The sequence below is a fragment of the Carex rostrata genome, chromosome 24 (assembly GCF_964058835.1).
Source record: "Carex rostrata chromosome 24, lpCarRost1.2, whole genome shotgun sequence".
In the NCBI taxonomy this organism is placed as follows: domain Eukaryota; kingdom Viridiplantae; phylum Streptophyta; class Magnoliopsida; order Poales; family Cyperaceae; genus Carex; species Carex rostrata.
In genome coordinates, this window is record NC_135941.1 from 5,944,561 (window position 1) to 5,960,889 (window position 16,329).

General features: G+C 32.2%; 1 protein-coding gene across 2 annotated transcripts; it reads left to right on the top strand.

Annotated features, from left to right (window-relative positions):
* The first annotated feature begins 1,346 nt into the window (after positions 1–1,346).
* LOC144575344 (alpha/beta-Hydrolases superfamily protein) lies at positions 1,347–6,696 on the top strand. 2 transcript variants are annotated; one of them, XM_078325438.1, is made up of 13 exons: positions 1,347–1,638; positions 1,860–2,003; positions 2,475–2,501; positions 3,706–3,796; positions 4,112–4,155; positions 4,237–4,335; positions 4,765–4,822; positions 4,914–4,966; positions 5,117–5,218; positions 5,329–5,394; positions 5,504–5,610; positions 5,866–6,037; positions 6,389–6,696. In XM_078325438.1, the coding sequence occupies exons 1-13, from the start codon at positions 1,498–1,500 to the stop codon at positions 6,476–6,478; spliced, it is 1,194 nt and encodes a 397-aa protein (XP_078181564.1). In that variant the 5' UTR covers positions 1,347–1,497; the 3' UTR covers positions 6,479–6,696. The 2 variants fall into 2 exon arrangements, with proteins under 2 accessions (XP_078181564.1, XP_078181565.1); XM_078325439.1 differs by having other exon boundaries at positions 1,376–1,638; positions 5,866–6,095.
* Positions 6,697–16,329: the final 9,633 nt, after the last annotated feature.

Below are 16,329 nucleotides of genomic sequence, written 5' to 3' on the forward strand. Positions count from 1 at the left end.
CATTGCATCTTTAACATTGTCCGGTTTTGATATCAACTTTTCTCTTTTGTACTCGCTGGCCCATCAATTACAAGTTACTACTGAACCCGGCCCAACAGGCCGACACCTCTCCAACTGAATGCACGCAATCGTGTATTTTGCTGATCTGCGGCCTTTTAAGTATTTGAACCGTCAGGCGGACTTTACGGAGTGACTCGGTCTGGTCCGGCCCGGCCCAGAAAAGATGGACAGGGGCGATGGCTATGTAAAGAATGTTGCGGATCTCGCTTCTTATTTCTGTGCGTTCGATTTGCATCAAGGGACGATCGCGACTTGTCTTTACAGTTGGAATCCGACAAACCATGTAGCACGGTTTCGGTCTTTTTGGACCAAGACTCCGCAGGAGATGAGTGCGTATCCTCTGAGATATCTCAACTTTTGCGTGACCGACGTGTCCGATTCGTATTCGGGGATGATGTAGGGGTCAGTATTATGTGTGCTTTGAGATTCGTGTATAACGTATTTAAACAGTTCGGATTTTCCATAAAGTCACGCAAAGTTTGAGATATCTCAGAGGATACGAATTCGCAGGAGATTGCCTTTATTTATGCGTTGTGACCGCTTATTTTTGTCATCGACACGTTTCATGGAGCCCACTGTTCTAAAGTGCCCAGGCAATCCACCACTGTTTATAGACCTGGTCTTTTATAGACCGGAAGCAAATGTTGGACTCTGGTGTTTTTTCTTAAAAACGAGTGCAAGAAATAAAAAAAAAAAGTCAGTAGAAATCACCTGTCTTAAACTGCTGTTTGGGTTAATTTGAACTATTTTAAATGACAAAAATAAAAATTTAAGAATATAATATGAAATAAATTTCACTTATAAAAAATAACTGATTTTTTTGTTGTTTTCCTATTAGTGTTTCCTAAGTTATTAATACAATATATTGTATTACAAAAACATTTTTTTTTAATTTATTTCATTTTGAACTTGCAAAATACTTCTCATGCTATAAAAAAAATCACCGTTTTATTGTTTTAACAATCACTCTATACAATAATATTTATGACATCTCTTTATAAGTTATCAATGAAAATTTCTGGATGATCAAATATCAATAATTAAAATAAAAATTTGTTTACCAGCACATGCTTATTTGACAACAACTCCAATCAGCATTTATCAAATATTCTAATTAAACAGTTTTCTTTTTTTGAATTCAAAATTGACTTATGCAGCTATGCTGCAAACAAACATCCATTGTAAAGTGTAAACAATCTTGTTCTCCCAAACGAGCTACCGGACAGCTGTTCGGTTCGTAACTGTTTCCGGTACACCAAGCTCATGCAACAAATTTACCTCGTCCTCTCCGCCCTCTGTCTACCTCTCCCGCCTCAAAATTCCACATTTACAACTAGAACTAGAATAGAAAAAATGCTCCTTTAATTTGCACTAAATGCTTCAATCCTTCAACTTCTTAGACTGGACCGATAGCTTTCCTTTCTCTCGATCGATCTAATGGCGGCTGTTTCGAATATTGTCGCATCTTGCGGATGTCAGATGCCAATTGGGGTTCGAATGGGTGTTAGAGATTCGTGTTCTTCTAGTGTCGACTCTCTGAATCCAATTGGCAGAATTCGAATTTTAGGTCGTCACGAGGTGAGGTTTTATCTCTATAAGCGAAGCCTTTTTTTTTTTTTTTGGCAATCATAGGTAGGTATTGAGTTATCTCAATTGGAACAAATCTCTCTATGCTTGGTGCGTGTTTTTGATTAACGCAAGATTAATCAGTGTTGCCACTTTCAGTTGATGCATGTCCAAATTCTCTTATCAGAGTTCCTTGCATTGTAATTTCATTCATTTTTTTCTGTGGCTTTCAGGGAAAAGGACAATTCGGCCAACATTGCATAAAATATTCAAAGAAGAAGTTTTCTCAAGATATGCGATGTCTATGTACTGATACGGCCTTGGTTAATCAAAGAGTTTTGCAAGGGCATACCATGCCCAAATCTACTGGACTGCTGGTAAATATTACTAACTGCTTTCTTTATAAATCAGACGAGCTATTACTTTGTGATGTTAAAACTAGTTTAATTAACTGAAACATAGCTGTTACACATTAGACTCCACAAACTCAGTTTCACTGACCGGTCACTTAACCTGCGCACAAAGTCTCACAATTCTATGTCTCAGAAGCACAAGTTTTGTGCTGAAGAAATGACTAAGTCTCAGCTCACGTTTGTAGCACAATAGTTCTTGCTTCTAGCAAACCCAAACCCACAGTAAATCATAACACGTGTATCCAGATTTCACTTATTACAAACAACACCATCCATCAGCAATAACAAAACAAATGAAGTAGAAAGGACTTCTAAGTAGCAAAAGCAACTGGATTTCCCTAAATGAGAAGTGAGAAGATATATTAATTTATATACTTTGTGAAAATTTTGGACAATATATTGCTCTATTTTTATTTTTTTATCATTTTTGTACAGGCTTACGAGCTAGTTCAAGGAAACCTGGTAAGTGGTATCCCTATCTCCATCTTATTATATCCAACAAGGGTTATATTTCAAATTGTACCAAAGGGTACAGGACTCTACTGGTATAGAATGTGGTTCTTACCATAGAATGGTAATTGGTAATTATCCTAACTGTTAAAGCTGAATATGGTATGCTTAAATTTATAAAATTGCCATGTTCAAACAGTCAAAATAGCTTTTGAGAAAACTGCAAAAGAATCCTACTTCCTCTGATAGTGGTCCAGATGCCGCAATTTTTATATATAAGAAAATTGAAAAACAAAATATTAAAAACGAGAATGGGTCTGTGAAAATTTTAAAAACAGGAAGGGGTACACGACCCATTGCGTCCCTGAGGGACGCCATACCAAATTCAAGTCCGACGAATTTTTTTTTTTTTTTGAAAAACCAGGGACGCCATAGCATACCCCAGCCCAGGAATTTCAGCAGAAAAAAAAAAAAAAAAAAAAAAAAAAATTCCAGGGACGCCATGGCATATCCAGTCCCATATACAAAAGCTGAAAATAAAACTTGGCGTTTTTCAGCTGAAATTTGACTTAGCGTTTTTCGTGAGATTTATATATGGGACTAGATATGCCATGGCGTTCCTGGAATTTAATTAATTTTTTTTTTTTTTGGCTGGGGTATGCCATGGCGTCCCTGGTTTTTCAAAATTTTTTTTTTTTTTTTCGTCGGACTTGAATTTGGTATGGCGTCCCTCAGGGACGCCATGAGTCGTGTACCCCTTCCTGTTTTTAAAATTTTCACAGAACCATTCTCGTTTTTAATATTTTGTTTTTCAATTTTCTTATATATAAAAATCACGGGTCCAGATGAATGTCTTTAGATTAACCTCTAGGATCTTTGCCTGCCGCTATCAAAGAGTGCGGGATAATGAGTTCTGTAATCTTCTCAATTTTGTTTCAATTTTTTTTGTTGATTTGCATATTTTTCATTTTTATAAATAAAATGTTTCCTTAAAACTAGTACTGTATTATTACCTGACCACCTAATACTCTGATGTTAGGTAGCAAGTAACTAAGACAGGTTCGATCAAAGAGAAATTCTAATAAATAATTTGGAAAAAAAATGTTTTAGCTCAATAATTTACTACCATACCTGGCACAGAACGGAGCTTACCATATCAGTAACGCTTGATGAGTTATATACTATATTGGCAATGAGTGACAGCTTAATAGTACAGGTACAATGGAACTCATTTATGGACAAGTCGGTACCAGATCCACCAACCTGTGTTCTCTTGCATGGAATTCTTGGTAGTCGGAAGAACTGGGGTAAGTTAAATTTATTTTGGTACTATACCAGAGTGTCTTGGTCTGTTTGCCTCTGATTAAACTGTCATTTATTTCAATTAAGCCTCACATAACCATCATTTTATGCAATTAAGCTTTCACATTACCAAATTTTCTCCTCAGATGTATCATAATTTTAGTAGTTTTTAGGAAAAGAAATTGTGATATTTGGTAGTATTCTTTTGTTTAGTACGGCATAGAATGAAATTTTCACTTGATGGGCAAGTGGGGAAACTTTTTTTTTTACTGCAGAGTGGTGGTTGATTTTTTTTTTTTTTTGTGTACATTTCATCTCAGGATCTTTTGCTAAGAGGTTAGCTCAGGAATTTCCCTTGTGGCAGGTAGGTTTCCTCTTGTTATTTTCTAAGAACATTTCCTGTTATGCTTTGGGTACGTTTTACATTGTTTTCCTTTTGTTACAGTTTCTTTTAGTTGATTTAAGATGCCATGGGGATTCAGCTTCAATAAAAAAGAGGGGGCCTCACACTGTTTCTTCAGCTGCCCTTGATGTGCTGAAACTTGTATCTCTCTCTCTCTCTCTTCATCTCTCTTTCTCTCACTCACTCATACACGCACACACTTTATATTGAAGGAAATGTAGCTGAAACTAAATTTTAATAATTTTATGGTTGCATGCCTCATTTATTAGAAAAATGCTCTGCCATTCCACTTCACACATACCAAAAATGAAAACGAAAAAAGGGATATGAAAGAAAATAGAATCTATGAAATAAAAAAAATTAATAGAGCTGCCTTCCTTGAGGCAGTGCATTACAAATGCATTTAGCAAAAATAAATTAATAATAAAACTATAAAAAATAGCTCGCATAGGTTAATGCTTAGTGAAACAGATGCATTTTTGCATTTCTTAATATAATTAATTTCTCTTTGTGGATAGTTTATTTTTCTATATTACTTTTGAGCTAATTGCTCCATTCAATGTAAAACAGGTCGGGCAATTGAGGCTAACACCTAGAGTATTAGTTGGCCACAGTTTTGGTGGAAAAGGTACTTCAATGTTTCAATTGAGATTTACTATGTACTAGTATCCAGTGACTTAACTTCCTTGGACTAACTCGCATTATCATTTGTTAATTAGTGGCATTAAGCATGGTTGAACAGGCTGCAAAACCTCTGGCTCGACCTGTTCGGGTAAGCATCTCACCAAGCTTAATTAAAAGTGTCAAATTTTATTCCTGGAGCATTTGCAACTATTCAACCTCCTTTCCTTATCTAGCTGTCTGACATAATTTTAAAATAAAAAGGAATTTAGCCCTCTTATATGCTCAAATTTGAATGAAGGTCTGGGTACTTGATGCGTCCCCTGGTAAAGTGAGAGCTGGTGGGGACGGTGAAGACCACCCTGGCGAACTCATTTCTTTTCTTAGAAACATGCCTGATCAGGTAAATGCTTCTTTGTTCTGTGATATACTTTTAAGCAGAATTTGGATATTTCAGGTAAATATGCCTGATCAAGCCATTATTGATTCATCTTTTCTTATAATATGTGGCAGGTTCCTTCTAAGCAACAGGTGATTGACTCGTTAGGTCAGCAAGGTTTTTCTCTGGAAGTTGCACGGGTATATGGCAATTTTGGTTGACCCTTTTTTTATTAATTTTGAATAGCGCTGCTTGGGTTTATTAATTAAACTTAACTCAAATTAACTCCATTTTGGCTTTAATTTGTAGTGGGTGGTGACAAATCTGAGAAGAAATGCTCCACAAAACTTCTCCTGGACATTTGATCTTAATGGCATTGCTGATATGTACGAGTCCTATGAAAAAACAAATTTATGGTAGAGCCCTCAAACGTATCAGAATTTCAAGCTACATTATTTTTTCGTAATGCTTGCGGGGGAATAAGAAAGGTGAAAAATAATGGCCTTAACTCTATGACTGGTACCTCTATTATGATTGTTGTTTGATTGGTAATTTGAATTCTTGCCCCCTACCCCCCATTCCAAGCATTACTGAATACATCTCTCACATCTCCAATCTAACTGACGAGCACAAGTAAACTAAATTAATATAAAATCATTCTGTATACTCAGGGAAATAGTGGAGAATGTACCGAGGGGTGTTCATATAAATTTCTTGAAAGCTGAGAGGAGTTTGCATAGATGGGCTCTAGAAGATTTACAAAGAATCCATGCGGCTGAAGAAGTGGCCTCTGACGAGGGAGCTGGTGTGCAGATGCATGTTCTACAAGATGCCGGCCACTGGGTATGTACCTTACTGCTCAGACTCAGTACTAGTTTATGTGCATACCTGTATCTGACTGGTAGGGCCCCTTAATCTTTGGTATTGACAATGTGCCAGTTTGTAATGGTACCGGTTGTAGTCCATACTTTTGTGCCAGCATGTGTACCAGTCTGCAATGCACTGGTAATCAATGGTTGACACGGGTCACAGAGAAATTGCTACCATTTGTGTTTGGTAATCTATATTTCTATGCATTAATTCTCTTCAGTCCGTGTAATTTTCTAGTTCTATTTCTTACAGGTTAGCGATCTTCCATCCCTGGTATTCCGTACTTAATCCCTGGTTCTATTAATTTTTTTTTTTTTTTTTCAGGTTCATGCTGACAACCCTGATGGATTATTTAAAATTCTTTCAGCCACTTTCCGAATAGAGACTACTTTAAGAGGTATCCGCGGAGGTTGAATTGAGCTAGCAAGACTATTTGTGCAACAATTTTGAGAAATTACTAGAGAGTTAAACAGCATGTGAAGGCGGTAATATTTTAACATTGAATGGTGTAACTCATTTGTTGATTATCTTCTGCACGTTCTCTTACAATAGAGTGAACTTGTATAAAAAGTATTTTAAAATAACTAATAATGACTAATTGACGCATTTTCTTGGGGGTCTTATTTTATTCTTATAATTTCTCTTTAATTGACTTTGTTTGAATTTAATTCTCAATATCAGTGGTGTTTGGTTGAGGCCTATACCATGGAATAAGAGGTTTTAGCTTCAAGAGGTTTAGGATTTAGTTATTCTACCAAATGCGGATTAATTAGGTCGGTCTAGCTAGGTTAACTCTAAAATTAGATCTCTAAATTTAAACCACGGTTTAAGAGTTAGTCCTCCTTATGGGCCCCACTGTCAGCGATTATTTAATCTGTTTCTTCTCTCTTCTTAAATTGATTTGATTTCTTAATGGTGGTGTTTGGTTGTGGACTAGAGCTAAGGAGGACTAAATTGATTATTTCAACTTAGACCGGTCTAAATTATTCATATTTGATTGAGGTCTAAAGTTAAATTATTGTTTAAGGTATTCCTTATTTGGTTAGAGTTGGTGGAGAACTAAAATTTTAGAAGATTAAGTGAGTTAATTATTTATATTAAGATACTAATTATATAATAATATATACAACACATTCACTAATTGAAAAAAAAAAAACATTACTACAGAATTTTAAATCTGCACCGGTCAAACAACATCGGATTTGACAAAACTGGTGTTGTATGTATCTTAGCACCGGTTAAACGTACAACCGGTGCTAAATGTTTGACATACAACACCAGTTTGTTTCTAAAAAGCGGTGCTAAATATTCAGCACCGGTTTGTTATTATTAGCCATAACAATAAAATATTAGAATATTATTATAATAATTATTTAATATATTGATAATATAAGATATTAATTATATAATTATATATTGATAGTAATTACTAATAATAAGATACTAATTATATAATATAAATATATTAATAATAACTATAATATATTATAACATTATTATATTAATTATTAAATATATTAACAATATAACATATTAATAATAATTATGAATAATAAGATACTAATTATATAATATTAATATATTAATAACTACTATAATACATTATAATAATATTATAATAATTATTTAATATATTAACAAGACAGATATTAATTATGTAATTATATATTATTAATTATTATTAATAATAAGATACTAATTATATAATATTAATAATAACTATATTATATTATAATATTATAATCATAATTATTTAATATATTAGCAATATAACCTAAAAATTATATAATTATATATTAATAAAAAGATACTAATTATATAATATTATTATAATAATTATTTAATATATTAATTATATAATTATATATTAATAATAATTATTAATAGTAAGATACTAATTATATAATACTAATATATTAATAAAGAGGAGGGATCCAATTACACCTTTTTTTGGTGACATCGAATTACACTCTCTAGTTTCAAAGTTTTCAAATTCCAAATAGTCGATCCAAACCGTTCAACATAATGGATATGTTAAAATGTACTTGCAGATCAAATTTTACATTTTGTGGAATTTTTTTACTATTTATTAAGTATTTAACAAAATCGCTATATTCAGACCGTTGAATTTTTGTACCCATCTTAATAAATAGTAAAAAAAAATCAGAAAAATGTAAAATTTGATCTGTAAGCACATTTTAACATATCAATCAAGTTGAACGGCTTGGATTGACTGTTTGGACTTTGTAAACATAGGATGTAATCCGGTGTCACAAAAAAAGGGTGTAATTGGATCCCTCCTCTAATAACTATAATATATTATAATATTATTATAATAATTATTTAATATATTAACAAATAACTTAATAATTATATAATTATATATTAATAATAATTATTAATAAAAAGATACTAATATATTAAGATATTAATTATATAATCATATACTAATAATAATATACTAATTATATACTAATAATATATTATTATTAGGCTCATGATGTGCAATAAAATTAAATCACCTTGTGAAGTGGTTTAATTTAAGTCGGTCTAAAGATCGGCTTATGTCATCTTAGTCTGGTTCAATTAATGCTCGTTTGATGGAATAACAAGGACTAAACCCCTTATTCCACCCTTTAGGCCACAACCAAACACTACTATTGGTTCTATTTTTAGTTCTTATTTTTTTCAAAGGGTTCTATTTTTAATTCTTATTTTCCTTTGAAAACAAAGAAGAAGAAATGCTACTGCTTTTGAATTGTTCAAATTTGAGAAATTGCATTAATGGCTGAATTAAAGAAAGGTCCACATTGCGAAATTTCTGCATTGAATTTTAAAATGAAGGTAACACAGTACTAACATGCTATATACTATGTCAACTCTCGATTCTTTCAAGTACCATGTCAAAACTGAATCTTCTTCTGATTGCTGTTTGCGGTGTTTTGAACAGGAAATGGGAAAAATAAAGAGAGAGAATTACTGTGTAGTCTATGTTGACATAGTTCTGTCAGAAAAAAAGAAAAGTCAATACTGATTGCTCTCCTCTGCGCACCCAGTTTTCTAGGTATTATACTCTCCGAATACCTGGTCGTCGTTCTCTTAATTATATGATGCAAATTGCCAAATTGGGTAATTAATTGTCAATGCAGGGGCCTATGAAAATCACCGTGGTTACTTTCAAGATCAACTGTGTTGAATATAAAAATTGAAGTGTAAGAATATATCTGAACTAAGTCTTTTTTTATCAATGTTTGTATATTTGGTTGGATTAAGAATAAAATATTTTTATAACAAGGCTATTCGGAATAGCATGTTCTTTGTTTGAATGAGGTTGAATAGCTAAAATAATGAATTCAACTCTTTTGTCTTATGAGAATAATATATTATTACAAAAAATTAGATTTGACCATTTTAATAAGACAAATAACAAAAGAACTATTTTAGTTATTTTTGTTTTGCAACCAAACATACACAAGAGAGTTACTAATTTGATTCTTTTATAATTGCTAGGTTTTATTGAGTCTTCTTTTAGAATATCTTGTTTTCTGAAGATACCTTTACAAATCAGCCTAAGAAACCTCTTGATTGTTTTATTCAAGGTTGTAAATAACGATTGTCTTGTTATTGTGGAAAGGCTAAAAAAGGTATCACAAATAGCGTAGTTATGGCAACAATATTTTTTTTCAAAATTTATATTTTATATTTTCATTGATTATCAACATTATCTAAAGTTCCATAAAACAATAAGTAGCACAAAATCGATTAAAGAATTAAAATATTCATATTGAATAAGTGCAAAAAGCACAAATTTCTATTAAAAAATCTCTAATAAAATCGTACATTATCTATCTTTTTTCATTCAAAATAATCTAAGCATCATGACATAAACTATTTATCGTTTGGTTATTCAAAATAACTTAAGGATCGTGACATAAACTATATATTTTTTCTATTTAAAAGTAAAAATAATATGGGTTTCGAAAAAAAAATAATCCTTCAAAATATATTTTCAGTTTTGATCTTTAAATAAAAACTTATGTAGCATAGTGTGTGCTATTTGTGCTATACGCTACGCGCTATAGTGGTTGTAGCTGAAATAACGAACTTTTATACCATAGCTTAGCATTTAAGATTTGAAAACGCTATAGTGCTGCTATTGCGTCGCTATAGCGCGCTATTTAGAACACTGTATTTAATAATTATTCAATTTAGTTTATTATTAAATTATATTTATCGTTGAAGTTTACATGTTCACACTCTATAATAATATAATAATTGAGATATATTATAAATCTCAATCGATTATTTTAATTTACATAAAATTGATAATATAAAATACATAATTATTTTGAGGAGGGTTCAAACACACTCTATCTTTCAAATCTTTTTTTTTTTTTTCCCATTTTTAAAGTCCGAATAATCAATCCGAACTGTTAGATGCGATATATATATTAAGATGTGCTTGGAGACCAAATTTTACATTTTTTGGAATTTGTTTACTATTTATTAAGTCACTTTGAAAATCGCTGATTTTACATTTTCTGGACTATTGGATCAGCAATTTTCAAAGTGGTTTAATAAATAGTAAAAAAATTCAAAAAAATGTAAAATTTGGTCTTTAAGCACATCTTAATATATAGAACGCATCTAACAATTCGGATTGACTATTTAGACTTTGAAAACGGAAAAAAAAAGATTTAAAAAATAAAGTGCATTTAGGTGCACAAAAATTTGAGTGCATTTGAACCCTCCTCAATTATTTTATATATATAAGTTCAATAATCCAACAGTCAAACTCGACTGTGCGGACTAAAATACTTGCGGTCGTTTGAGTTCCCATTTCAATGTCATATGGGTAAGCATTAAATTCTCTGATAGAGATTGAATATGAAGATTTCCTCATCTTGACCATGCCACGTTATTTGACAATATGCTTCCATTTTTGTTCCTTTTCTATCACTATTTGAAATTTCATACTCTCTGGAAGGAACTGGAGTATTGGACCCACAATTCCACAAAGAGCAATTTTCTGGGCCCACTGGGTTGATACAATTGATTCTTCTGTATCTATGGCTGACATGGATGAAATTGATTGATATGCATATTTTAGTCGTCTATAGTTAATTTAAACCAGTTTTGTAAATAACGATATGCGTTTCTTGTACGGATAGAGTACCGTCAAAAAATTAATTGGAAATAGTAAAGAATAATTGGTCATAACTAAAAATAACGATGGATTCAAAGGATTTTGTAGGGACACTTGCAATTGGCAGCATCCAGTGATTTTTTGGAGGTTGATAATTGACAGTGTTGAACTTCAGTTTCAATTTATTTTTATAATGACTGTTTAAAAAAAAAAAAAACTAGTAGTTTGAGTAAGGCTCGTGTATTATGGATAGCATAAGGTCATCTGTGTTATGGTCTCAAAAAATTTATCGTATAAATTATAAATTTCGATTTAAGTAGCTCAATATATTAGATATATAATAAACTTGTATAATATTAACTTTTACTATTTTTGAAAAAAATTACTATTTTTAATGATTTATGAAAGATGGCAAAAAATGGTCTAAAATATATATTTTTTTAAAAAATAGTAAAAATTAGTATTCTACAAGTTTATTATATAACCAATTTATTAAACTACTTAAATCGAAGTTTGAAATTTTTTACTATTTTTTACTATTTTTAGAAAATTGTCAATATTTTAGACCATTTTTTTGCCATCTTTCATAAATCATAAAAAACAGTAAAAATTAGTATTCTACAAGTATATCCATTTTATTAAGCTAATTAAATCGAAGTTTAAAGTTTAAATGACAGATTTTTGAGGCCGTAGCACGGATAACCTTATACTATCAATAGCACCCAAGCCTTACTCTTATATAATTATACCTAGAAAATTAAGAATATCATGTAAACTGTAAGACCTAACTAAACTATGTGGATTAGGTACTATATCATATTAGCAATAGAATTTCCACAGTAATTCCACTTGGATTAGGTACTAGACTAGTTCATAAAAAATCACGAATTCAATTTTTTGTCATGTTTCATTCTTATTTTTTTTTATATTAAAACTGCATTTTAAATGCTAAACTCATGCAATAAAAATTCAAATCAGATAATGCAATTAAGCTGACGCCACTGCCCACTTCCCTTCACAGCCGTATCCTCCCAGGTACCTGACTCAACACAATTGAAATGGACGGTCCAGATTTAATTTCAGTCGGTGGGTGCTCGAAATAGCGTTAGGAAACAGTATTATTTGTGCTTTGAGATCCGTGCCAGATTAAAAATTTCAATTTCAGACCGTTGGATTCAATTGTTACTCAGTCAGGTAACTGAGGGGATGTGAATTCCCATAGGCCGCCTAAACAGTCTCTAAGTGCAACTTTTTTAACAACTTTTTTAACCTCTATATAAACCTCACGTTTCTCTCTTTTTGACCCTTGAAAATATTTAAATATTGACTTTGTATTCCCCGTCAAACAGGCTTAATATACCCATGTGCCCCCTTTTTAGTATAATACCATTAATCCATAATAATTTCAACATAACACTCATCTCTCTCTTATAACACTTTTGACATTCAAAAGAGGTCAATTCTGAGAGGGGTTGACCTCTTTTCTATATATATACCTATCTAATTCAAAGTTTCAAACACAAATACACACACAAACAATAAAGAGGAGGCAAAGAGAGCACAAAATGTCAAGCAAAAAATCAATCGACAACTCCGAGCGCAAAAACAAGGTCGACAAGATCAAATACAAAGGGGTGAGGCGGAGACGGTGGGGCAAATGGGTCTCTGAGATCCGCGTACCCGGTACCAGCACCCGATTGTGGCTCGGTTCATATGCGGCGCCTGAGGCAGCTGCCGTGGCACATGATACAGCTGTATTCTTTCTCAGGGGGCCGGGCCCGCTTCCGGCAAGTTCAATGAACTTTCCTTGGCGGATCAGAGGGGATTACATGTGGGCCCCACTGTCGCCGGGTTCTGTGCAAAGAGTCGCCTCAGATGCCGGGATGACAGCCGATGCGCAACTCACTGAAGAGCTGTGGAGACTAGAAAAGCAATTAGAGATGAATAGGTTGTCAGAGAAGGTATTGGAAGAAGAGAGAGGAAGCAGTGAATCAAGCGATCAGGGTTTTGGTTTGCATGAGGAGTTGAACATTTATGATATGGAGATTTACATGTAATTGAGAAATGTTGTTCATTTTCTAAAAGCAACGAGATTACAATGTTTTATGCTAATTTTGGTTTATAGACTTATATATTTTAGCGCAGCAAAACAATGAAGTAAAATGAAAAAAAAATAAAAAACAATTAACGCCGGAGATGCATAATTTTATCGAGGGATGGAGCCTGATTTTCTGATTTTCGAACTATAGATATCAAATTTATATAAAAAATGAGTCAATTTCATAATTCCAAACCATTTTACTCTATATTATATATAAAATTATACATATATACTAAATAGGAGTGCAAACGGATCGGATATGGATCGGATAGTGGTAAAACCATATCCGTATCCGTTTTTATTTTCCGGATACGGATACGGATCTAATATTAGACGGATACAGATACGGATCGGATATTAACCGGATACGAATACGGATATCCGCTTTTTATAATAGTGAATAATATAATTTTTTTCATAATTCATATTAAATTATATAATATATATCTACTATTCGGATATGAATAATTAAAATTCAAAACCATATCCGTATCCATATTCGCACAGATATTCAGATATCGGATATCCGTATTAAATATTTTCGGATACGGAGTCGGATACGGTCGAATAATATCCAACCCGTTTGCACCCCTAATACTAAACAAATTAAAATAATGAGGTCAATTGACCCTATATATTCATCCTTAATTGACCCCATTCATCCTTTCATCCCTCCGCCTCTGATTTTATCAGCAGTGAATTAAATGTTTGATTACTTAGTCTATATATACTTTTCAGTGAGCCTTCTAACCGTCTGATTACTGAATTGAATGCTTGATTAACAGATCTGTTAATCTGGATTGAAGTTAATAATCGGACGATTCTACCCCCTCTGCCCCAATGGCAATAAATAAGTCCAATGTTTTATTTAGACCAAGTGATGACTGATTAGCATAGATAAGGTCTTAAACAAAACATATTAACTGCTCACATTGTTTGACAGTTGATTAAATAATTATAAAAGGAGGAATAATTTTTTTTTTGTCTTGACAATATGTCAAAAACAATTATAGTTTTTTTTTTAACTGGTCAAGCCACCAAATTATTTAATATTTTTGTAATACAACAAATGATTTATTCTATTCAGATTTCGAATCTATGACCTCTCATATAGAGGTCATGTGCCTTTACAACTAATGTTGATGCCGCAACAAATCTCTATACACATGCGTGCATATCTTTATGAAGACTGGAGCCGTGGAGCGTTGACGTAGTTGAATTTTAATTTGAATTGAAATCTTTTATAAATGCTTGTATAAAAAATAAAACTACCTAGTTTAAAATACTAAAAATTAATTGATATTAAACTCCCAATCAAGATTCATTGATTTAAAAAAAGTTGAAGTGCAAGTCTTTATACTTCACATATCAAATTATCAAATCATTATAGTTAATTTATATACTTTTAAGTCTTATACTTGAAATTTTAAGTCTAAAAACAAAGTTTTCAAATCTTTATATTTAACATATTAATTATTTATAGTTTATACATTGTATATTAAAATATAGAGAAACAAATATAATAAAAAAAATCAATATAGATCTCATTTGAAAGAGAATCGAGTACAAGACATTCGTAATTTTAAATTTACAAAAATTGTTTGAAATATAAGCAAGATTGGATGGAGGAAAAAAAAAATCTCCTCTTTTCCCTTCTATGAAAATGTGCAAAAAAAATATAGGTGATGAAAGAAAGGAATAAAGTATAAAAAAAATCGTAATCGATCAAAATAAAGTTACATAACATTAAAAAAAAAACAAAAAACCAAAAACAAAAAATAAAAAAAAATAAAAAAAAAAATTTAGAAAATTATTTGGGAGATTGAGATCCAAAGGTCCAAGGAACGAGAACATTTCTCCCATAAATAATAACCACAAAATAAAAATAAAGAACGTATTAAATAACTGATGGCTCACGTGGGTCCAGGAATTACTGTGCATTATTATCTGTGCAGACAAGTTAGTATTACTGGTTGCGGTACACAGAACCAAGTCTTTGGAGGCGGGAGAAACTTCCTGGTGGTCAAAAATGGCGTCCGTACAGTAAATTTACAGCTACATTTCTACCGCTGATTTTTTATGTGAATTTTTATGATAGAGGTTAGAAAATCCAGTTATGGTCAAAATACGAAGTCTCACAAAAAGGACCATTTAAAAGTTCTAGCTTTCAAAAAAACATATTTAAGTTCTATATATAAATTTAACATAAAAATATACTCTTCTAGAGATGACTCCTGCAAAAAATATTTGAGTTCATGTTAGCTGATATTTTTATGTGAATTATAAATTTAATTTACGCATATATACCTTGACCCAAAATTGTGTCAAAATTGTTAGTTGATAGATTAAGAGAGATATCTTATTCCAAATTAATCTCTGTACATTAAGGGCATGTTTGACACGGAACTATTCTCATGGAAAGTGATTTTTTTTTTCCATGCGCACAGTGTTTCAGCTATTCAAATTAAATCCAAATCCAAGTCCATTTCTGTTCTCGCTTGACAGCCGAACAAGCCCTAAGCATATAACAAGTTGCAATCAGTTAAAATGTGGCAGGCAATATTGCCCATTTCTAGAGCATAGAAATCCAACTTTTACCTTTCCATATAGGTACTGGACCATTGAAATTTGAAATGTCTAATTTGTAATCTTCTATTGGAATCAAGCTACTTGCATGCTGATGCAATGTATGATGTATCAAATTCTTTGATCATTTGAATCCAAGAGAAACAAATGTAATTATTTTTTTACAGTAGAAAGAAGAAAATTCTAGCTGCCTCTGCTATCTTTTTCCTTCCATCTCGTGCCACAAGCCTCCTCAGCTCCGTCCATCTCCTTCCTCTCATCTCTCTGCCAGCAAGCTTCCTCAATCCCATTCTCGCCAAGGGGGAGCGGGAGATCCGCACTAATGACCCTCTCCTCTTTCTCCTCTTCTCCTCTGCCTTCTCCATTCCCTCCTCCGTCCTTTTCCACTCTCGTCCATCCCGCTTTCTCTTCAAAAAATCCTAGCCGCCAACA

Coding starts and splice junctions, on each gene's coding strand:
- LOC144575344 (XM_078325438.1), top strand. CDS start 1,498: ATGGCGGCTGTTTCGAATATTGTCGCATCTTGCGGATGTCAGATGCCA. Junction 4,156..4,236: donor AGGAATTTCCCTTGTGGCAG/GTAGGTTTCCTC, acceptor CTTTTGTTACAG/TTTCTTTTAGTTGATTTAAG. Junction 4,336..4,764: donor CCCTTGATGTGCTGAAACTT/GTATCTCTCTCT, acceptor AATGTAAAACAG/GTCGGGCAATTGAGGCTAAC.